Source organism: Jaculus jaculus, chromosome 4 (assembly GCF_020740685.1).
Source record: "Jaculus jaculus isolate mJacJac1 chromosome 4, mJacJac1.mat.Y.cur, whole genome shotgun sequence".
NCBI classification, from domain to species: domain Eukaryota; kingdom Metazoa; phylum Chordata; class Mammalia; order Rodentia; family Dipodidae; genus Jaculus; species Jaculus jaculus.
In genome coordinates, this window is record NC_059105.1 from 87,476,308 (window position 1) to 87,501,202 (window position 24,895).

The 24,895-nt window shown below is 39.9% G+C and overlaps 2 protein-coding genes across 9 annotated transcripts in view; one reads left to right on the forward strand and one right to left on the reverse strand.

Moving 5' to 3' along the window:
* Positions 1 to 574: 574 nt before the first annotated feature.
* Positions 575 to 23,775, reverse strand: Arl6ip6 (ADP ribosylation factor like GTPase 6 interacting protein 6). The gene is made up of 4 exons (XM_004651846.2): positions 22,841 to 23,775; positions 21,668 to 21,721; positions 10,715 to 10,847; positions 575 to 1,298 (listed from the first exon to the last, which is right to left on the reverse strand). Exons 1-4 carry the CDS (start codon positions 23,325 to 23,327, stop codon positions 1,205 to 1,207), a joined length of 768 nt encoding a protein of 255 aa, XP_004651903.2. The 5' UTR covers positions 23,328 to 23,775; the 3' UTR covers positions 575 to 1,204.
* A 338-nt stretch (positions 23,776 to 24,113) lies between these two features.
* The window catches only part of Prpf40a (pre-mRNA processing factor 40 homolog A), a 59,867-nt gene continuing 59,085 nt past the window's right edge, over positions 24,114 to 24,895 (forward strand). For 4 of the 8 annotated variants that reach the window (XM_045146747.1, XM_004651844.3, XM_045146749.1 and 1 more), the window contains exon 1: positions 24,114 to 24,530. In XM_045146747.1, the coding sequence (XP_045002682.1) occupies positions 24,129 to 24,530 (402 nt within the window). In that variant the 5' untranslated portion in view covers positions 24,114 to 24,128. The remainder of the gene's footprint in view (positions 24,531 to 24,895) is intronic. The other 4 variants (XM_045146751.1, XM_004651845.3, XM_045146752.1 and 1 more) reach the window with 1 other exon arrangement.

Consider the following 24,895-nt stretch of genomic DNA (forward strand, 5'->3'; position numbering starts at 1 on the left):
GTGAAGAAGTCAGATGTATTCATTTCCCATCTAGCTTGAATAAGTTTGATTACACAGTGGTTTCCTAATGTAGGTTTGACTATACCCAGGGAAAACAGCTGTGTGAATAAGTCATCTTCCCCAAACTAAGGTGAGAGACTATTAAAAAAATAACAAAAATACCCAATTCACAATTATAAAACATTTAAACAGGATATGTAATTCACATACAGCATTATATACATAATATAGTTCATGATATATACACATATAAAATATCAAAATATCTTTCCTACTTAGGTAACTACATTTGTAAGGTTAAAAATAAACTAGTTCTAGTATTTCTACATACAAAAATTTCAGGTTTTCATTTACTAAAAATGAAACAGCCAAGTTCTGCTGAAGTAACCATATACATCAAGATAAATATTTAAAACTGTATAATATAGAAATACTAAACAGCTTGAAATTTCATAATATTTTAACAACAAATAATTTATACCTTTTAAAGGACATTTTGTTAAAAAATAAAGATATTTACTCTTAAACTAAGTCAATGTGCTTTTCTGCTTAAAAGACAAAATACTTAGTAAAAATTGCAGGTTTGAGCCAGCTAAGAAATAAAGTTTACAGTCATATAGATGCAGTAATTTAAAAACACATGTAAGTTCAATATATACTATGAAAATATATAAAAATTTGTAAGAAAGTACACCCCATAAGAAATATAAATGCATATTCTATTCATGATGATTTATCAAAACCTACCAAATATTAAGTAGCTTCTATAAAAATGTCTGGGTAGTGAGTATTCTTTTCCTATTGTAATATATAAATAGAAACTATTTCTACATCAAGCAATAACATTAGCATTTCTTAGCAAAAATTGAAATACATGGAAAGGTAGGCATTGTTCTGTATTCAAGTTTCCAAGTTTGTTTTCCATTAAAATGTTACCTACAATTGATAAAACTGTACATATAATGGTAAAGAGATGAGGTAAACAAAAACCTTATACATGTAGGAAAGTAATTGAAACTTAATACTCAAATATCCCCAATGCCTAAACTCTAGAATGGTGGTCTGCAAGGTTGTCCACCTTCATGATGACCGTGACAGGCATCTGAACCACATAGTCATCTCTCAGGCTTCTGAGTAGGGGATAGTGTTCTTTTCTGTTATTACAAATCCATCACAGCTTTTGCCATCAAGAGCCAGGGTGGGTTTACATGAGGCACCATGCCACAGTAAGAGCAGCCACAATGCCATTCAAAATCGCCATGCTATAGCCCATGTGGAAAGAATGTCCAGTCAGTTTCCTAGAGAAAAAGAAAAACCACATTAAAAGAGAACATGTAATCTTGTATGAGTAAACAGTTTTCCACTGAAAATGCAGAAGAGATGGAAATGAGTTTCCCTAAAGTTTACATATTAATAATATTATAATTCTATAGTAATAATAATAATACAGAAGTGGGAAAATATTGCATTCCTTCAGGATTAGTACTAGACGATCAGAAACTATGCTAGTGAACACATTAACATTGCTTAAATGTCATAGAGCAAAATACTGGATTTGATCCCTGTACTTTTTCATTCTTAGTCACTGTGTGTAGCAGTAACAAAATACTAAGGCACACATTTTACTATAAACATGACACTCTTCCAATAATTACCATTGTGAGTTTGAGACTAGCCTGGAACTATATAGTGAATTCCAGATCAGCCTGGAAGAGCAAGACCCTACTTAAAAAAAAAAAAAATTATCACAAGTACTTAATTTTTGGTTACATGAAAAACTTTTTGAGGACATGTCCATGTGAATGGTCAGAGTATGTCTTGTGCAGAAATTTTACTTCAAATGTACTAAGGCCCCTGGAGTCTTTGGGAGAAAACAAAGCCAGAGATGTACTAACGACTAAATTAAATGTGAGCACCTAAAAACACTTGAGTTTCACATGATGGATGGGAGTCCAAAAAAGTTTTTTAAAAAGCAGCCCCCTTGCATCCATCTAAGGTTAAAGAAGACCCTAACATTTCCTGATGGTTGCATGTTCTGGTCCATGGGAGTTCTTTATTCTTTGCACTAACATGGAGCTAACATGTTTCACACTTGTCAATAAGGGTTAATCTACCTGACTATACAACCCACTGCATAAAAGAAGTACACTAAATGTTCTGCCTTCTCTTAAAAAAAAAAGTCTTCTTACATATGGAGATGGCACAATATAGAGGAATGCTGCTCAGGCCAGAGTCCCTGAGTTTGATCCATAGACACCACACAAAAATGTCAGAAGCTGAGACTGGCTTCTATAATCCCAGCATGCTGACACTGTGAGATGGGTGGCAAAAGCAGGAGAATTTCCCAGAAAGCACAGCAAAAAACAGCAGAGCAAGAATTAGAAAATCCTTTAAAAATGATTGAGATAGGCTGGAGAGATGGCCTAGCAGTTAAGCGCTTGCCTGTGAAGCCTAAGGACCCCGGTTTGAGGCTCGATTCCTCAGAACCCATGTTAGCAAGATGCACGAGGGGGGTGCACGCGTCTGGACTTCATTTGCAGTGGCTGGAAGCCCTGGCGCGCCCATTCTCTCCTTTTCTCTCTCTCTGCCTATAGCTCTCAAATAAATAAATAAAATAAACAAAAAAAAATTTTAAAGGATTGAGATGGGAAAGCATAGGACCAACCTGAAAGTCATCCTCTGACCTCCACACATGTCCATGGCACACACGTGCCCACTCATGCACATGAACATGCACACACCACACACATAAATACACACACAATTTTTTTTAAAATATCCACTATCAGAGCCAGGCATGGTGGGAGCACATGTTTGTAATCCCAGCACTTGGAAGGCTAAGGAAGGATCACCTCAGTTTTAAGGCCACTCAGACCTATATAGTCAGTTCCAGGCCTGCTTGGGCTATACAGCAAGATCCTGTCTAAAATTAACACCACCAACAATAACAAAAAGCACATAAAAATTAAATCAAGACCACCATTTATCACACAAAAAAAGTTAGAATAACTTTTACATTAATACTTACAAAATAAGGTTATACATGGAACAAAGTTTCTTAGAGTTAAGTTCTATTTAAGTAGTTTGTGACTCCCAACAATCACAAGAACCTATGATGTTGGTATAACTGAATTTTACTGAGAAGCACATCTCCAATGCTCAGAGACCTTTATTAAGCAGGCAAGGCAAAGCATTTAATGCCAATAAGGAATTACTCTAAAGTACTGGTTCTTAGGTTTTCTACCACCTCACCAAGAACACAATAGCAACTGTCACCAATTACTGTTAGTCAAGAGCCTTAAATCTCTGAGCAATCACTTACTTTAAAGCTTTGCTTCAAAACATTCACTTTCTACATGAAAGCTTAAAAATTAGTTTCTAACAAAAAAATATAAGTAACACATAACAAATTTCTCACTGTATTATTCTGTTCCTAAAGACTAAATGTTACAACTTAAAAATTCTGTACGACAGGTATTTCAAATTAAGAAATCAGGCCAGGCATGGAGGGGTGTATGCCTAATCCCAGCACATGGTAGGGAGAGCGGTTGCCATGAGTTTGAGGCTATCCTGAGACTACATAGTGAATTCCAGGTCATCCTGGCTAGAGTGAAACCCCACCTCAAAAAAAAAAAAAAAAAAAAAATCAGGTAAAGGATTGTAGCAGAAAATAACTTTTCCCATCTTATGTGTAAATGTACACACTCTAGCTCAACAAACACACATTCTAGCAGCCTGAGCAAACCAATAGCAAACAAGTGCAAACATTCAGCTATATCATGTTATGAAAACAAGAAAACCAAGAATAGTTAATACAATTATTAAAAAGAGTTTTCAATGCTTACACAGGTCTTCACTCAACAGTAATGGACTATTTTATAAGGCATGGATGTATTTTAACCCTGAACTTGCAGAAGTCACAGATAGTCTTTAATATATTCATTACAACTGATGGCTTCAAATAGCCCCTAGATAATGAAACTTCATGACACTCAGATATCAGGGCCAGGTCTATGATCTATCTCTTGTCAGCAGCTTTTCTCTCCTACTGCAATTAGCCATCTGACATCTGTTCCATTAGTTCATGGCAATAAAGCATCTGATTCAACAAGAAGGCAGCTCTCCAAAATCTGTGGGAAAGAGTAGTTGAATTATCTCGTGTGCTCAGAGAAGAAAACTTCTAAGTTAATATTAAATCATTCACTTTACTAGACCTCTAAGGTTACATCACTGCTCAGGATACAAACCCAGAACATTTTTCTACTTTATTCAGAATAACAAGGAGAAATTAGAGGACCTAAAAACACATTAAAAACAAACCTCTAAGGCTATACAGAAAAATAATGTTAGACAGTAATGCCAACTTAAACCCAAAAATTTACAGAAAATTTCAAATATTCTTTTCTTTTTTTTTTTAATTTTTATTTATTTATTTGAGAGTGACAGACACAGAGAGAAAGACAGATAGAGAGAGAGAGAGAATGGGCGCGCCAGGGCTTCCAGCCTCTGCAAACGAACTCTAGATGCGTGTGCCCCCTTGTGCATCTGGCTAATGTGGGACCTGGGGAACTGAGCCTCGAACCAGGGTCCTTAGGCTTCACAGGCAAGCGCTTAACTGCTAAGCCATCTCTCCAGCCCTCAAATATTCTTTTCTTTACTATCCCTGTTGTAAAGTTAAAGCCACAGCTTCACTTACAAATGACCTGAAAATTCAATGATCTTAGCATCCACCTACATACAGAATGCTTTGCATAGGAAGAAATATGTGAGTACATCACATGTCTGTAAGTAATTATCAAAACAATAACAAAAAACAATTCAAAGTAAACTAAAACTTGTTCCCTTTATTTTTCAATTCCAATTTATTTTGTAGATTTATAGTTACACTTCATACTAAAAAGGAAACACACACACATTTACATGGATATATTCAACCATACCCATACACAGATAAATAAGCAAAAAAAGCAAGTGAGGTTCCATTTTTGCTGGGTTTCTCATCATTCCAATGACTAACCTGAGGAGCAACTCTGAAGGCTCAGGCTCTTACAAAGGTATCTAGGAACACCTAAAATGTACTTTCTTTTGACAAATACTCATATTATAAACAAAGCTGGGTTGGAGAGATGGCTTAGCGGTTAAGCGCTTGCCTGTGAAGTCTAAGGACCCTGGTTCGAGGCTTGATTCCCCAGGACCCACGTTAGCCAGATGCACAAGGGGGCGCACGTGTCTGGAGTTCGTTTGCAATGGTTGGAAGCCCTGGCATGCCCATTCTCTCTATCTCTGCCTCTTTCTCTCTGTCTGCCACTCTAAAATAAATAACAAAAAATAAAAAATAAAAAAATAAACAAAGCTATTCAAGGGTATTAAAGCAAAAGAATTTTTTCTTTTTGAGCCAAGGTCTCACATCTCAGGCTGACCACGCACTAGGTAACCATGCCTAGCCATGAACTCATTACTCCTCATTCTATCGCCAGAATGCTAGGTAATCCTATTAAAACAATTCATTCTCAAATAGGCTTACCTCCAATTATGAGAATCAAGCTGAGCCCTCATTAAAGAAGAAACTAAAGATTTGTGAAGAACTGAGTCTCTAAAATCTACAAGGCTGTGACTCCTCCAACTTATTTCTACATCATTTGTCAGCAGACATAGAAAACTACTTTAAATCAGTTTCTGAATAAACAATTCAATACTCTAAGCTTTGAATTTGAAAAGGCAATTCACTAAAAATTTTAATTTTACTAAAGAAATTACTAGATGCTAGGAGTGCTTGACACCACCTTACCAAACATGGCATATTTTTGGAATAATCAGGTATTTTAGTTTATAATCCTACAAATTTAATTTCTTTTATATTATCAATTTTCTCTTAAGTTTGTTACAATCTAGAAATTAGTATTTCTATCATATGTGGGCCTTTCAAAATCTGTGGTTTTTCTTTTTATCACACAGAATAAAACAAGCCCATGTATAGATCATTTTACCACTAGATGGTGCTTGTGCATCAAGGGTTGACAGTGAGAGAAAATCACTGAGATGTTAGCAGATTTTAGTTTGTAATAGCTCAGAGGTAGCTGGCAACAAAATAACCACCAGTGAAATTCCTTCTGTTAATTTACTTTAGTAATATAGAAAAAGTCAGTGAGCTAGTATGGAAAACAAAAAACAACGTAGTTGGGTTAGGGAGAGTTTATTTCCCCAGTACCCAGCCAGACAGGCATTTAGCGTCCACTTACAGTGGCGAGACCCTAAGCATTCAGTTATTCTGTTAAAAATAATTAGGGGCTAGAGAGATGGCTCAGTGATCAAAGTTGCTTGTTTGTAGCCAGTTTGGTGGTACATGCCTTTAATCCCAGCACTCAGGAGGCAGAGGTAGGACAACTACTGAGAGTTCAAGGCCATCTTGAGACTACATAGTAAATTCCAAGTCAGCCCAAGCTAGAGTGAGACCCTACCTCGAAAACGCCAAAAAGGATGCTCGTTTGCCAACCCCGGCAGTCTGGATTTGATTCCCCAGTACCCACATAAAGCCAGATGCACAAAAAGATACATGTATTTGGAGTTTGTTTGTACAGCTTAGAGGCTCTGGTGTACCCATTCTTTCTCTCCCCTTCCCCCTTCTGGACTGCAAATATATATTTTTTTTAAATCACATGCTACATTCTGCAAAGCGTAAGTAAAGACTACCATTTGCACAGACCAATTATATTCGTGATTTTTATTGACGTACAATGTAGGTGTGTATCCTTTGGTCCCAATTCCTATTTTAAAATTATCACGAAGAATGGAAAGGTGTTAAGTTAAACTAGTGATAGCCATTTTCCCAATTATTGGTATTCCCATTATTTTAAGTTCTTTTGAATTTTCAATAAAAAATCAGAAATACTTTAAAAAGTTTATTTGAGAGATGAAGATAAAAAGAAAAAGAGGGAGGAAGGCACACATTCCAAGGCTTCTAGCCACTGCAAACAAACTCCAGTCACATGTACCACCTTGTGCATCTGGCTTTAGATAGGAACTGGGGAACAGGACCTAGGTCTTTTAGTTTTGCCAGCAAGCACCTTAACCACTAAGCCATCTCTCCAGTCCGGAAATCAAAATTACTTTGAAATAGTTAAGGAAAATGTTTATATTAACATCATTATTATTTTAGGTAGTGACTATTACATATTATATATAAATTATTATAAGACATTTTTGTAAAAGCATGGCACATTAGATTTCTAGCCTTCTAATTTTTTTAGAATGTTTAACTTTGTTCTATGTTAATATATAGTAGCTTGCTTCGTTTGTGCTTCTTTTTTTTTTCCTTTCTGATTTCTAGACTATAGTATGAGTATTTCAATCTCAAGAGGCTATTTCCCTGTACAAGGACACACTCTACTGGTGATAGAAGATATACACTTATTCTAACATTTCAGAAGAAATTGTATATTTTCCAGGAACACTAGAGGGCAGTATATTCAACTGCAAGTATGTGACCTGAAACACACTTTTTAAAACAAAATGGGCTAGAAACATTTAAAGATAGAAGTATTTTATACTGGTTATTACAGGTAAAAGTAAAAATTTTTTAAATATTTTTATTTATTTATTTATTTGAGAGCGACAGACACAGAGAGAAAGACAGATAGAGGAAGAGCGGGAGAATGGGCGCGCCAGGGCTTCCAGCCTCTGCAAACGAACTCCAGACGCGTGCGCCTCCTTGTGCATCTGGCTAACGTGGAACCTGGGGAACCGAGCCTCGAACCGGGGTCCTTAGGCTTCACAGGCAAGCGCTTAACCGCTAAGCCATCTCTCCAGCCCAAAAGTAAAATTTTTAAAACTAACTTTCTAAAAATAGCAAATTACAATTAGTAGAAATTTAAGAGAACACTAAAATTCTTTAATACTTAAAACTCCTCATCAACCAAATTGCCAAGAAGACAGGGCTGGAAGTCAGGGCATTAGTGAGATATTCATGCCCCATACTAACATTACTGATATAAATAGGCAGCAAAAGAATACAAATTTGAGTTCTGATCTAGGCCAAATAAGTTTTCCAACTGAACGCTATACAAGTGATTTATAGGATGGTATTGCTTGCTATTAGGTGCAACTGCTAAGAAATTTAGCCCATTAGAGCTGGAGAAATTCCTCAGTGTTTAAAGGTACTTGCTTGCAAAGCCAGATGCAGAGTGGCACCTATGCGCCTTGAGTTCCTTTGCAGGAGAAGAAGGCCCTAGTGTGCCCATACTCATTCTCTCTCTGCTTCTTTTTGTCCCTCTCTCTCTTAAATTTTTTTTAAAAAGAAATTTAGGTCATTAAATATCTACCTCTCACATAAATACTTACAAGTACATACTTTATGTTTCAGATCTACATAAGAACTTATCCATACTTTTTTTTGTCTTGTAATGTCTATGTCTTACTGTAGAATGAATCTTTCAGTTGCTTAAGCAGTGAGGCTATAACCTTATCCACATTTGTAAACACATTTTACACGAATAACTTCAGTTAGTTATCTTCCCTACCTCTATCCCCAGCAAAACCTATTTGTTTTCTACCAATACAAATGACAACGATTTTTCTATGATTATTAACGGTGGTATTTTGTTTTCAAATCATTTTATAAACTAACAAAATTTACTGTGTATATTTTATACAGAATTGCATTACAAGTGTTTTTAATTGTGTTTGTTTATTTTTTCAGTCCTTAAGTAACATGCCACTTCTTTATATATATAGTTCTCTCAAAATATTCAACAGGGAATAAGGCTGTGACTGGACAGTTAAGTGTGAAGCGAATGGCATATGGTGTTCTAGGAAATAATTTATTTTGCATAAACATATGGTCAGATCATTTTATGCATAGGCAACCTGGATTGGGTATCAAGTATTATGTGTGTTCAGTGCCAGTATATTTAGTTTACAAATTTGTTCTGTTGTAGCTTTTGTTATGTAGAGTAGTACCTTAGTTGCTTAGTTGCTGTTTTTGTGTAATTTTTTTATATTCAAATCTTTAAATAAAATGTTCAATACCCATTTAAAAAAACATACTTAAAACAGCCGGATGAGGTGGAGTACACCTTTAATCCCAGCAATCAGGAGACATAAGTAGAATCACTCTGAGTTCTAGGTGACTACATAGTGAGTTCCAGGTCAGCCTGGGCTAGACTCCTTACCCTGAAAAGAAAAAAAAAAAAAAAAAAAAAAAAGCACATTTAGCTGAGTGTGTTGACACACACCTTTAATCCCAGCACTCTGGAGGCAGAGGTAAGAGGACTGCCATGAGTTTGAGGCTACCCTGAGACTACATAGTGAATTCCAGGTCAGTCTGGGCCAGAGCAAGAGCCTAATGTGGAAAAAAACAAACAAACAAACAAACAAAGACACACATTTAAAACAGACATATACACAGGGATATATATATTCTCATTTCATTTGAACTGAAGCCCAAATTTCTATACATGCACCTTATGAGGAGAAAAAAAATATATCAGTGTTTTCTAATAATGAAATCTAACAATAATGATTATTAATAACTATCACCTTATAGAGTCCCTCAAATAGATGTGCTTATCACTGGAACAGGTAATAACAATAAAAAGTAACAACTGTCACGACATGTAAGTTAACTGAATTTAATATTTTCTAGTCTTCTGCCATACCCTCTTCTCACTTCCTGATCCTCTGCCTCTGCCTCTTAGCAATGTCCTATTGTCATGTGCCAGCACAACCAGCCCCTCTCCAGTTCCATCTGTAGAAAACCACAATATCTTTGATACTCTTATCTGGAAACTAGCACTTGAATCTGGAGCCTCCTGGCATTACATCGCTGAACTTTCTAAAATTATCTGAAATGCCGGGCGTGGTGGCACACGCCTTTAATCCCAGCACTTGGGAGGCAGAGGTAGGAAGATCGCTATGAGTTCGAGGCCACCCTGAGACACCATAGTGAATTCCAGGTCAGCCTGGGCTAGAGTGAGACCCTACCTCGAAAAAAGCAAAAAATAAAAAAATAAAAAAATAAAAAATTCTCTGAAATACAGGCAAAGAAATTTAAAACAAAGAATTACTCCATTACAAAGATATCTAATGTGCTCCAGATCAATTGGGCACCACAGATACATGCTGATTATTACAAGAAGTTTAAATCCTGAAGGAAAATTCAATCCAATTACTAAATTGTTTTGAACCTGATCACTTACACATGAAGAGAGAACCTTTCTAAATATTGGTACTGATTTGGCCTTTATATTTTTTGTTTTTGTTTGAGGTAGCATCTTGCTCTAGACTAGAATGACTTGGAATTCACTATGTAGTCTCAGGCTGGCCTCAAATTCATAGCAATACTCCTATGTCGACCTCCCAAGTGCTTCGATTACAGGCTTGCACCATCACACCCGCTATAACTGTTTTAATGGAATTCCACCCAACTAGTCATGAAAAGATTTCAATTCTTAGCTAATACCTCGAGTTTCATTATTTAAAAACAAAAAATTACATTATCTAGGTGGGGAATATTCCCCAATCACCTGAAGGGTGAAAAATCTGAAAAACCTCTTGTCATTTACAGATTATCTGGAGTTTGGTTGCAGTGGCTGGATACCCTGGTGCCCCAATTCACTCTTTCTCATTAAAAAAAAAAAAAAAAAAAGCAAAAAAAACAAAGAAAAAAAATAAGAGTTTGGATGTGTTTAAAAATACAAAAAGAAACAAAAATACTTACTTGAACCTGGCAGGTGAAAGAGGAGTAGGAGGAAACATTCCTGGTTCAAAAGAATCAAAGTAAGTCACTGTCCAAGAAAAGCTGCAACAGGAGAATCCAGCAATTAGAGAGATTATAAGCAGAGTCCAGAATCCTGAATAGGAAGAGCAAGAAAAACAATTAAAAAAAAAAAACAAAACACAAAAAACCTTACACTAAGATCTCCATAATGTATATTTTTTGTCTTCTAAATTTTATATGCCTGTTTTTTTTTTTTCCTTGTAAGAAACTACTTCTAAAGTTCATATTACACAGTTCTACCAGATATAATGCTATAGGACTCCAATTGTGTTTTTTTTTTAAGTTTTTATTTTTATTTATTAGAGACAAAGAGGGAGGGAGAGGGAGAGAGAGAGAGAATATGCACACCAGGGCCTCTAGCCACTGCAAACAAACTCCAGACACACACACCACCTTGTGCACCAGACTTGCTTATGTGGTATCTGAATAATCAAACCTGGATCCTTGGGCTTCACAAGCAAGCACCTTAACCATAAAGCCATCTCTTCAGCCCAGGACTCCAATATTTAAAACAGCTGGTACTAACATAGGTATGTACAAAGAAAACAAAGGATACAAATTTTCAAAGGGCCAAATAGGCTAAATGATCTAAATACAAAGGTGTTGAAGGAATCACTGAAAAAAAAAGTCATTTATTTATACCTTGGATGGACAAAGGTCTTTGAAACAAAAATTTACAATGCATATTATGATCCATAAATTCACTGAGAAATATACATACACAATAAACAAAAATAAGCCTGTACCACAAAAGCAAATGTCTTCAGTAAAATATGTTTGCAACTTCTAAGCATAAATGGTAAAGAAATTATCTACAACTGTGGAATCCTGAATCCAGTGAGAAAAAGCCCAGGAGTCCAAATCCCCATAGATAAGGACCCCATAAATGGATGCAAGCACACAAAATGTGGCCAGTGCAAAATGGTAATGATCACAGAACTTGGCATTTTTCATCCTCAATGAGCAAAGATCCAAAATGTCTGATCACATTCTCTGATACTGAGGCTGTGAATAAACAAATTCTTCATGTGATGCTGCAGAAGTAAGCTGCTATGCCTCTATGGACAGAAATTTGGCCCTGCTTTCTCTTTTTTAATGGTAACTGAAAAATATCATGGGCTGGAGAAATAGCTTAGCATGTAAGGCACCTGCCTGTGAAGCCTAAGGAACCAGGTTTGATTCCCTAGTACCCAGGTAAGCCAGATGCACAAGATGGCACATGTGGTCTACAGTTCATTTGCAGTGGCTAGAGGCCTTGGCACACCCATTCTCTCTCCTCCTCTCTCAAATAAATAAGGCCTTTTAAAGAAAGATTAAACAAAATTATAAATAAAAGACACTGTAATATAGGTCAACTAAATTATATAGAATGCATGCAGCTGTAAAAAATAATCACAAAGCACTTCATGTGGCAAGCGAGCCAAAACAAATTAAAGTTCAGAACTACAGTACACAAGTGAATAATAAAAAATTTCATAGTGGTGCATGCCTTTAATCCAAATACTTGAGAGGCTGAGCTAGGAGGATTGAAATCAGGTTGAGGACAGCCTGTGCTCAAGTGAGACCCTGTTTCGAAACACCAAATAAATAAAGTATCAGGAAAGATATGGGGAGAAGAAATAGGTGGTTGAGGGACAGAAACTAATTGTAGGCATTTAACATATACATATACACACACACAAACATCTATATATTAAATATTTTATTATTTATTTGAGAGAGACATGGGGGGGAGCTAACAGGCTTTGCAAGCAAGTGCCCTTAATCATTGGGCCATCTCTCCACATTCCAAGCAAATTTTAAAAATTTATTTATTTATCTGACAGAGAAAGAGGAGGGGGGGGGAAGAGAATGAGAATGGACACACCAAGGCCTCCAGCCACTGCAAACGAGCTCCCAGATGCATGCACCACCTTGTGCATCTGGCTTACATGGGTCCTAGGGAATCGATCCAAGGTCCTTTGGCTTTTCAGGCAAATGCCTTAACTGCTAAGCCATCTTTCCAGTCCTTATATACACACACACACACACACACACACACACACATACATACATATATACATATACATACATATATACATATACACATATATATATATATATATATATACATATATATATATATATTTTTTTTTTGGTTTTTCGAGGTAGGGTCTCACTCTGGTCCAGGCTGACCTGGAATTAACTCTGTAGTCTCAGGGTGGCCTTGAACTCGTGGCGATCCTCCTACCTCTGCCTCCCGAGTGCTGGGATTAAAGGCGTGTTCCACCATGCCCGGCTTAAAATATTATTTTTAATTGTAATCCATAACTGTTAAATAAATTCCAAGTTAAAAGGATGGGGAATGTAAAGTTACATGCCAAAATCTTTTTTTCTTTTTCAATAAGGCAGGGAGGCAGCAAGGAAGCTGTGTCCTAATCTAAGTGGAATTATATTCAAACTGGCTCCATATAAGACAAATGAACCAAGTTACTACTAAGAAGTTCACATTCAATGCTTCTAAAAGAGCAGACTGAGAACACTAAAGGATGACTCAAGAATTACCGAATTACCTGGCTATATAAAATGACTCACCATAGAATACTTCAATAAAAGTCAATTAAGAAATATGTGCATTATACTTGTTTATAAATCCTGTGACGCTCAGTAAGAGACTGATAAAAATGCAAGAAGTGTGGTATTGTGTTTTTGAAAGATGTTTTCTTCTGAATACTTTTAGGTCCCCTTATCCCCATCCCCCAGGCCCCTTCCAGACATTAGCTGTGTGTTCTGTACTTCACAACAGGAATGTGGCAAAGAGAAATAGCCTGTGTTTCTCTGGCTTTTGTGTTGCAAACAATTACAAAACATAGTATGTAGATTTAACCACAGCAGAAGAAGGTAAACACAGAACTTCTTCAACAGATAGAAAAGACAGTGAATTGATTGGGATATGGATAAAATGCTTCAGTAGAATAGAGGGAAAGAGAGGTTTGTTAAAAGGCAAATAAGGTGTTCCTAGTTGGAATAAATCTGATTTGTATATTTGCACTTAAGAATATATGATTGGATGGAGGAGGAAGGTGCAGTTGACACTCCATCACTAGATAGAGAATAGGGCTGTGTACTTCTTGGCAGATGGACCCAGGGACCATTCTGCAGGTATCTCTCCTAAGTGGAATACAGAACTAGCAGATGGCCCGATGCTTTAAGTGCTGCATCTAAAAGGCTATCCCAAACAAGCAAATGACAGGCTCTTTAAAGCACATCATAATTTTTCAGTTCATTGCTTTTGGAGAGTACTTGTTAAGTACATTAAAATGTATTTCTAATCTGGGTGTGGTGGCTCATGCCTTTAATTCCAGCACTTAGCAGGCTGAGGAAGGAGGATCACCATGAGTACAAGGTCAGCCTATGCTAGAGCAAAACTTTGCCTCAAGAAAAAAACATTTATTTCTGAGATTTTCCAAGATGACTACTGTTGCATAATCTCAGCACTGTCTCACATTTTGTTTTATGCTCATTTTGAACCAATCAAAAACTGCAACACTGGTAAATCCTATCACTATATTAGGGCTTAAAAGTACATTGTATTATTATGGTCTAACACTATTTTCGATTCTTAAAGTTACAAAGCTTGGGGCTGGAGAGATGGCCCATCAGTTAAAGCACTTGCTACAAAGCCTACCAAACCTGGTTTTGATTCCTCAGTACCCACGTAAAGCCAGATACACAAGGTCTAGAGTTTGTTTGCTGTGGCTAGAGGTCCTGGCATGCCATTCTCTCTCTCTGTGTGTCTCCTACCCTTCCTCCCTCTCTCATAAACAAAAAATACTTTCATGTTATAAACCTTACTTATGTTTGATCTTTTTTTTTGGCTTATTATTTTGGGAGAGAAAGAGAGAAAACAGGCATGCCAGGTCCTTCAGCAGCTGCAAACGAACTCCAGACACATGCACCCCCTTGCTCACGTGTGTGACATTGGGTGCTTGTGTCATTGTGTGTCTGGCTATGTGTGACCTGGAGATTTGAACATGAGTTCTTATGCTTTGCAGGCAAGTGCCTTAACCACTAACACATCTCTCCAGCCCCTTCATCTATTAAGAAACAGAAAATAGATATGTGACCTGTATTCAAACATTTTCCACAAATGGAATTCTTACCAGAAAATTTTCTCTTTGTCACTTTTTACCTCCTATTCCATGTTTGAGTTTTCTTACTAGTACACACAGCTACAGTGCTGTAGTTTATTTTTCAGCTTTTCACTGTTTACAATGCAGCATATTCTTGGACTTCAACATGTGTACATGAAGACATGCTATCCATTTCCAGTGAACTGCTGTCAGATACAGACTGTGAATACATATATCCTTCTTCTCTCTCTCTCTTTCAAGTGTAGAGAGATTCTATTAGAGTAATATAGAGTTTAAGAGAAGGAAGGGCAAGGTTCCTGTGAAACAGGAGGGGTTTCTAGAAAGGGAAAGGTCCACTTAGAGAACCAGACTAGAGCCTTTTCTAGCTTCTGGATTGGGGGAGGGGGAATAAAAAGCAAGAGGAACCAAGAAGTGGGCACTGAACAAATCAGAACTCTTCAGGATCTCCATTCTTATAGACTTTCAGGCCTTGGAGAGCTGTGGAAGGGACCCAGCTAGATGGACTTAAGACTGTCAAAGGATGACCTGGAGAGATGGCTTAGTGGTGAAGGTGTTTGCCTGGGAAACCTAAGGACCCAAGCTTGATTCCCCAGTACCTGCATAAGCCAGATGCGCAAGGTGGCACATGCATCTGGAGCTCCTTTGCAGTGGCTAGATGTCCTGGCATGCCCATTCTCTTTCTTTCTCTGCCTCTCTCAAAATAAAATAAATTTTTTTTAAAAAAAAGAGGTAGGAGGATCACAGTGAGTTCAAGGCCACCTGAGACTACAGAGTGAATTCCAGGTCAGCCATTGCTAGAGTGAAACCCTACCTCAAAAAAGATTGTCACAGGACCATATGAATGTGAGAATAGCAGCTGAGCACATAAGATCCAAAAACTAACAGAACTAACAAAGTCATTATTACCAGCAATAATGGCAAGGTGGTATCTGTCATGGTCTAAATCTGCTTTTGTACATCTTGTAAAGCAGGTAAGACAGGAATACATATATATATATAATTTATACATATAATTTAATTTTTGACAATGGTACTGATACTCTACTGAGTCACCATGAACCAACTGCTCTACACAATTAACCCTTATACTTTACTGCTAGGTATTTAAATAGGTCTATTTTGGGCTGGAGAGATGGCTTAGTGGTTAAGCACTTGCCTGTGAAGCCTAAGGACCTTGGTTCGAGGCTTGATTCCCCAGGACCCACATTAGCCAGATGCACAAGGGGGCACACACATCTGGAGTTCGTTTGCAGTGGCTGGAAGCCCCAGCGTACCCATTTTCTCTCTCTCTGCCTCTTCCTCTCTCTGTCTGTAGCTCTCCAATAAATAAAATAAACAACAACAAAAAAATTTAAATAGATGTATTTTGAGGTCAGCTGCAGCTCTTTAGGATACTTTTAGGGACATAGTAGGAGCTCTATGGCTCTTTCAGCATTTGTGTCATCTGCTGGGATGAGACAGGGTTACGATGAACATGTGGCTTCCCTTGGAAGCAGAGGATATCTTCCTCTGCTGTGACTCCTGGGCAAATTATACATTCGTTGTCTTTCACCAAGGAGGAGACTACAGAGTTGTAGAAGTCTTCCATCATCTCTTGGGGCCTGCTTGACCTAGGGCCTGGAAACAAAATATTGGCTACCCTTTTAGCTCCAATGGCCTCATAGGTTCTGGCTGCTACATTTGGTTACTGAACACCCAGAAAAAGTGTGAATACAGAACATATCTGAACACTTTTGTCAGTAAAGGATGGTAACAACTAACCTAAGTTGTCTGGTGACATAGTAAGCCATATCTAAAAATTATTTAACATTTGGAGGTAGAAGCAAAATTCCTAGAGAGAGAGAGTGGGAATATAAATGACAATGATTGGATATGCCAGGGTCTCTGCTACTGCAAACAAAATCTAGACACTTACACTACTTTGTACTTGTAATTTTTACATGGATACTGGGGAACTGAACCTGGGAGAGCAGGCTTTTGCCAGCAAGAGCCATCTCCCCAACCCCCTAGAGACAATTTTTACCAACAAATTAGACACTTAGAAATAGTTTTGGGGGCTGGAGAGATGGCTTAGTGGTTAAGTGCTTGCCTGTGAAGCCTAAGGACCTTGGTTCGAGGCTCTATTCCCCAGGATCCACGTAAGCCAGATGCACAAGGAGGCACATGTGTCTGGAGTTTGTTTGCAGTGGCTGGAGGCCCTGATGTGCCCATTCTCTCTCTCTCTGCCTCTTTCTCTCTGTGTGTGTCTGTGTCAAATAAATAAATAAATAAAAATATTAAAAAAAAAAGAAATAGTTTTTGTTTAGGGCTGGAGTGACGGCTTAGCAGTTAAGGCACTTGACTGCAAAGCCTAAGGACCCAGGTTTGATTGCCCCACATAAGGCAGATGAACAAGGTGGCACATCTAGAGTTCATTTGCAGTGGCTAGAGGTCCTGGTGTGCCCATTCTCTCTCTCTCTCTCTGTCATAAATAAATAAATAAATAACCATAGTTTTTGCAACTAAAGCAAAATAAAGTCCTGACATTCCTTTCCTTACTTCTCTCTCTTTCCTTTCTTACTTCTTTCCCTTCCTCCATTCTTCCTACCCCCTCCCTTTATGAAACAGAGTCTCACTCTAGCCCAGGCTGGCCTTGAACTTATGGTGATCCACCTTAGCCTTTGATATTGGGATTAAAAGTATGTGGTAACTTGCCCTGCTAAAGTCTTGACATCTGTTTTAAGGCATCATGAGAAGTGTTCCCAAAGTTAATTTGGTAGCTTCAAGCATTAATAGAGCTACTCTTCTCATTGCCCAGAAGCAGGCCGGCTTTGAACTCCTGATATTCTGGCACTGGCTCTTAAAAGCTGGGATTAAAGGTGTGAACTACTACACCCGATGGAATCCTATGGCTCTTAATAGTTCCCATAAACTGCTTGGCATAGCTGAGCCTTAGACTTATCTATGTCTCTAATTGTCAGGTAAAAAGACCACATAAGAAACTAATTCTTGGGCTGGAGGGATGGCTTAAATGGTTAAGGCACTTGCCTGAGAAGTCTATGGACCCAGATTTGATTCTCCAGATCCCATGTAAGCCAGATCCACACAGTGGCCCATGCATCTGGAGTTTGCAGTGGCTAGAAGCCCTGGCGTGCCCATTCTCTCTCATCTCTCTAATAAATAAATAAATGAAAAATAAAATAAAACTAATTCTTTACTTTCAACTCTGATACCGTCAACATAGCGTGTATTTATGAGAGCCATAGTGGGAGAATGAGAGAGAAGATATCTCAACAAAAGGAAGTTTTGGGGTAATGATATTAGGAAAGTTCAGTTTCCTCCATAGTTAAAAGCCTGACAGACACAAAACATAGCTATATTGAGTGAGCATTTTAAAGTGAGTTTTCATAAGTGTTATCATGGGCTGAATGTTAACCTTGACATGAATTATGAAATATAGTAACATAAATAAATACACCACTTTTTCTGTCTCACAAAAATCTGAGAACCGAAAAAACTTTAGTGACTTTGGATATGAGAGAAAGTAAATAGAACTAAAATTCTTTGTTTTAAAAGCATTTTTAAAGTATTTTTTCCTACTTGACAGAGTTCCACTTGTATTGTAGAAAACAGAAGAAAAAATATTTAAAAGGACAGATAAAGGTTTGGTTATATCTTTCTAATCCTTTGACTTTTGTTCTTTTTTTCTTAGTAGTTTTTAAAATTTTTAATTTCATTTTATTTTTGAGACTTACTAGGAGCATGCGCCACCTTGCACATCTGGTTTATGTGGGTCTTGGGAAACTGAACCTGGGTCCTTTGGGTTTGTAGGCAAATACCTTAACCATTAAGCCATCTCTCTAGTCCTTTTTCTTAGTACTTTAAAAAAATATAGTTTATTTATTTGAGAAGGAGGCAGATAGAAAAGAATGGGTCTGCCAGGGCTTCAAGCCCCTGCAAACAACCTCCAAACACATGCACCACTTTGTACATTTGGCTTTATATGGGTACTGGGGAACTGAACTTGGGTACAAAGGCTTTGCAGGCAAGTGTCTTATTCACTGAGCCCTCTCTCTAGCTCAGTACTTTTTTTCTCCATGCCTATCTTTCTAAGAATGGGTCACTCATATCCAACACTCTGGCTGCATGTAGAAATTTTTACCAGGTTTCTCACTTTCTATATCATGAAATCATGATGGTAAAGAATCTCATTCACTGTTATGAAGGAGGTTGATGAAATTTTCAAATGATCTAGCTTCACTTTTGATTGAACCTGGTATACGTCAGTTATTTCTTCTCTGACTGTATACCAAGTCCTGGGAAAGACTAAGGTATAATTTAGGAACTAAACATACAGTTCAAAAACAAGAACAACCTCTGAGATAATCAAATCTGGTGTCAGTTGCAAAAGGAAATTAATGTTAATTATTAGATACTAAGGAATGACAAGCGAGAGAAATATCAGGTTCAGAAGCTTATTCTGGTGTTGTGTGTTTGTGTTTTCCCGTCTTATTCTGGTTTGTTTTAGGAAGTAGTCAGTATTTTTCCCAGGTTGGCCTTGAACTCCTAGACTCAAGCTATCTTCCTAGTTCGGCTAGCAAAGCAGTTATGTCTAAGGAACATGTCTACGGGCCTAGTCCAGAGTTCTTCAGACATTAATAGCATTGCATCAAGCCTCAAAGTCTAAGTTTTATACAATACTGGCTATGACATGCACATAAAACATAACATAATAATAGTTTTGGATTACATATTTCAAACTAAAGACAATTGCATGCATTTTCTTCAAGAATCTTTCATGTTTGTCCCAAAATGAAAGGTTATTTTGTGGTATCTTAGGGAATAATAAGAATGAAGAGCAGAGCTGGAGAGATGGCTTAGTAGTTAAGGCACTTGCCTCCAATGCCTAAGGACCCAGGTTTGATTCCCCAGTACCCACATAAGCTGGATGCAGTGATTAGCGGCCTGGTATGCACTTTCTCTCTAAGAAATAAATAAAAATATTTTTAAAATATTAGTAAGAGGATGTGGGGCATGAGGATTGCTATGAGTTCATAACCACCCTGAGACTACACAGAACATGGCTGGCTAGCCTGGACGAGAGAGAGATTTATCCTCAAAAGTCCAAAAAGAGGTCTGGAGAGATGCCTTAGTGGTTGAGCCCTTGCCTGTGAAGCCTAAGGACCCCAGTTCAAGGCTCAATTCTCCAGGACCCATGTTAGCCAGATGAACAGGGGGACACATGCGTCTGGAGTTCGTTTGCAGTGGCTGGAGGCCCAGGCGTGCCCATTCTCTATCTGCCACTCTCAAATAAGTAAGTAAAAATAAACAAAAATAAATACATTAAAAAACAAAAAGAATGGAGAGGAAAAATTCAAAATTAGAAACAGGACTATAGAAGCTATCTTGTTTCTATGACAAAACATCAAACCAGAAGATGCTTATGGAAGGGAAGGCTTTGTTGGCTTACAATTTCAAAAGGAAATTTCATCACAGTGGGGAAAGCAGTGGCAAGAGCAGGAAGCCAGCTCACATTCCTACTATCACAGCAAGGAGGAAGTAGAGTGTAAACTAGCTATGAACATCCAATGGGGCTGGCCTAATACACTTCAATGCCTACCTCCATTGACAAAATACCTCCAGCAGGACTCCACCTCCCAAATATTCTATCAGCTGAGGATTAACTATAAGACTTAATCCCAAACAAATGAAGCTATGGGAGGTGCTCCATATTCAAACCACCATAAGACTATGCTGTCAAGTATGACAAAACTTAGGAAAATATGACAGGTGCAAAAGCCAATGCACTAAAATTAAGTAACTCAATGGTGTACATGCTTAGTGCATTCCATTTAGCCTATGAATGATCTTAAAAAGGAATGACTAAAATGTGATTTTAGTTAAGTAACTTTTGTTTTATGGACCTCCCTGAAAAATAGGTAAACAGCTAAGGATTAGTTTGAATTACAAAGAGCTCAACCCTTAAACTGTATAGTATGATTTCAATGACACTAAAAAATTATGGGAGACAAATTACAAAATCCAACTCACAGCAGCAATCACACCTTCCTGGTTGGCCTGCCTTTCTAGTAGTAGTATTAGACTAACCCTACCAGCCAGCAGGACCAATTAGCCCCTTAAATGTTCTGATACCGCGTCATCAAGAACCCTTTCTTACTTCAAAGAAAAAAAAAAAAAAAACAACTGTACACAGGGCTTCCCGTGAACCATTTTTTTCAGGGAAACAAAGATGACCAAAGAATTATAATACCTTAGCTCCTTAAAAGTAAAGTTTTGTTATAAGCACCTAGGCTTACATTGCTCTTGTTAGTCTATTAGTCACCTTGCCAGGATTTCATTCCCCCCTGAATACATTTCTGAAAAATGAATTCAACATCTTCTGACATAAAAACTGAGTTTTCTTGGGTCCAACCCTGGATGAATAAAAATCTAGAGGTCTAAATGTGTATTTGGGAATAGGGGTGAGGGGAGGGGATAGACAAAAGAGATGTGAGGAGGGTTAATCAAAATTTAAGTTATGAATAAGCCATATGGGCTGGAGAGATGGCTTAGCGGTTAAGTGCTTGCCTGTGAAGCCTAAGGACCCCGGTTCGAGGCTCGATTCCCCAGGACCCATGTTAGCCAGATGCAGCCCTGGTGGCGCCCATTCTCTCTTTCTCTCCCCCTCCCTCCCTCCTTCTCTCTCTTGCTCTCAAATAAATAAACAAGACAAAAAAAAAATACAAAAAGTGATGGGAAGAATAAACTGACAAGTTCTTACCTAATAGCCCAGTATTCATATCATCTTCATTTTTCAAATTTTCAGAATGCAACTCTGGAAACACAAAGAGAGGCTTAGGTAGAAAACTGCTTATTTCATAATTGAAACTCAAAGGGTCAGAAAACAGTATAAAGTACACAGGACTCAGTTGAGTTCAAATTCAGATTCAACAAGCAAGGCTTCTACAGGAGTCAGTGACCACATTTCCTGAGGCTGTTGTGAAGGCACTTTGTGAAACACAGATTAAGGGCATCAAAGAAGTTCAGTTCTTCAATGAACTTTCTCTTACAAAGATTAAAAAGTAACCTCAGATAAGAGACATGAGGGACAAAACTATCAGAGTTTACAATGGAAAAAGGTGGAAAGGAGTGACAGAGAATTGAAACAATGACAGCAAAAATGTTTTAAGATTCACAGTTTACCAAGCAATAAAACTCACACATTAACTTTCCAATCTGTCTTCCCTATTTAATTCCAGCCTAGTAAGCTGTTTGAAGCCTTATGTAGTAAAAACTGGACTAAAATGGATTTAATTAGTAAACTTAATACTTGAGTGACAACACTTTCAAGACTTTTTATATAATATGCTCCATTTTGGATTTTTTATTTCTCACTAACTTGTCCAAGGTCACACGTGAGTGAAAATACATTTAAATTTAAATCTGATCCTTTCCACTTTAAGATCAAGCTATGTAATACATCCCTATAAGGTTCGGGAAAACTCAGCCAGGATGCTAACTTCAGAAACAGTGGCAACGATAGACTGTAATATCCTGCAATAAATTGCATACTATACACAGCAAAGAGATTATTTTACCTATAAGAAGTAAAAAATTGGGGTGAGGGATGGAAATCCTTATCCTTCAAGAAGTAATTTCATAATAAATCGTCAAGCATTTGCAAATCAAAGGCTTTGGTTTACACACACACACACACACACACACACACACACACAATGTTACTAACGAACACTTTTCTATACTGTTTAAATAATCGTGCTAAAGTTTCAATCTAGAAAGAATTGTCATCATGGATCAGGGACCTCCATCTAGGAAGAGAGGACAAAAGGGGGTAGAGCAAGGAAAGGTGCAGCTCTGAGCGGGACAAAGCGGGCTAGGGCGAGCGATAGAACCCCGCCCTCCATACAGACTTCCCGGGCCTGGGCTTCGGTACCTTTAACGATCAAGTAGGCGATGGCGAGGAGGAAGGCGAGGAGGACGGCGAACAGCAGCGAACAGAGAATAGAGAGGATCTGGACGGGCCACCGCCGCACCCGGGCTCGGCTGCCCGCCGGCGCCGGGAGGATGCCATTACGCTTATCGGGCAAGATCGGCGATCCATCCCGGTCTAGCGGGGGGAGAGGGCCCCTCCGGGGTTCCGACGATGCCCCGGCCGAGAACTCCGCGCGCAAGTTGCGGGCCACCGGCTCCTCTTCCTCGACTTCGTCCTCACCCCAACTGTACCCCTGAGTGAAGCGGGAATACACGGGCCGCGGGAGAGGGGCCGGGGTGCCCAGGCGTCGCCGCCTGGGAGCCGAAGACCGCCCGCTCTCCACAAACGACATGGCGGGAACAACTGAGAGACGCGCGAAGGTCGAGCGGCGGCTCCCAGACCCCGCCCGCAGCCAATCAGCGGCGGCGTCTAGGATGGCCCCTACCATCGCGTCCCGCGCACGGGGGGGGGGGGGCGGTGCGCTAGGACTACGCCAACTGGACCGGGGGTGTGAAGGGAGACTCGCCGGGGACGGAGGTGAGGGGGGTGGGGTCGACGATATCAAAACCTCCACCCTACCGTGGCTCTCAGCCCTGCGTCTGGGCTTGGGTCTTGCACCTCCGCAAGCCTTCCCACAAGCTCACGCCCTGGCCGCCCTGCACTCTCATCTTCACTCGGGGTCCTAGCTCCCGCTCAAGGCCATTGCTATACACTGCCTAACTTATTTCGTAGTTTCCCCTCCGCGCTCGAACTCTGTAAAGTCGGCCACCATTCATAGGAACGTGCAGCCCGGCCCGTCACCCGGCCTTCAGACTGCCAATCGCCTCTTCTTTCTCGCGTGGTTCTCCCGCCTCCGCAACTTCCCCTCGCGCGTGCCACACACGCCGCTGCCGTCACCTCCCTCCGCAGCGCGCAGTACGCACTCAGGCCCCCTCCCCTCGCCGCGAGCACGGCGCGCGCGTACTCGCGCCCGGCCGCCGCGACCGCTGAGAGCTGCTCACCCCGCCCCCACCCCACCGCACCCCACCCCGGACGGCCTCAGGTTGGTGCGGCCGGGCTGGGGGGGGGGGATGGTGCAGTGTATGTGACGAGCCACCCGTGTCCCACACCCCTGCGGGGGTGAGGCGGTCTAAGCCCGGGAAGCCGCGGACCGCTTGTCTTCCCTTTCCCGGGGGAAGTTGGTGGAGTTTTCCCGGCAGACGACTCGACGCAGAAACTTCCTCCGTCCCCCGTCCCCCGCCCCCTCTCCATGCAGGCGACGCCGAGTGAGGCTGAGGCTTCGGGCCAATCGCCGCGGAGCTGCGTGTCGGCCGCGCACTCTGATTGGACATCTGGGAAGCCTGTCAGCTTATTGGCCCCGTTGATCCCGCCCCGTAGCTCAGGGCAGCCTTTACCCTTTGGCCCCAGCGGGCGCCAGCCACTCAGATCGCTTCTTGTTGGTATGTGTAGCGGCAGTGGCCGCCGGCGGAGCAGTCTGAGCCCGACGATGAGGCCGGGAACGGGAGCTGAGCGTGGAGGCCTCATGGTGAGTGAAATGGAAAGCCATCCTCCTTCGCGGGGTGCCGGGGACGGGGAGCGGAGATTGTCCGGCTCGAGCTTGTGCTCCAACTCTTGGGTCTCTGCTGACGGCTTCCTGAGGAGACGGCCCTCGGTAAGGGATCGGTGGGGCCGGGGAAAGCGGCACAATGAAAAAACCGAGGCAGGAACAGGAAGCTTCCTCCAAAACGGAGGGGAAGAGTAGAGTGCGCAAGGAAGCGCTCCAGATGGTGGGATGCGTCCCCAGGGGGGAGAAAGGAAGGGCGGGGATGCACAAAGGGAAGGATGTGGGACCTTGCAAGTTCCACTAGTCTTGGCCTAGACAGATGCGTTGTGAAAGTGCTGGGCCTTGGGCGGGCTGTGCATCTTGGGGCTGTACGCCTGTTATTGTAGAGATTGTGGAGATTTAGAAGGGGTCTGCTGCACTTTTATTTCTCTATGGGCAGTGATGGGGACGGTTGTAGCATGTTTTCTGTAGTA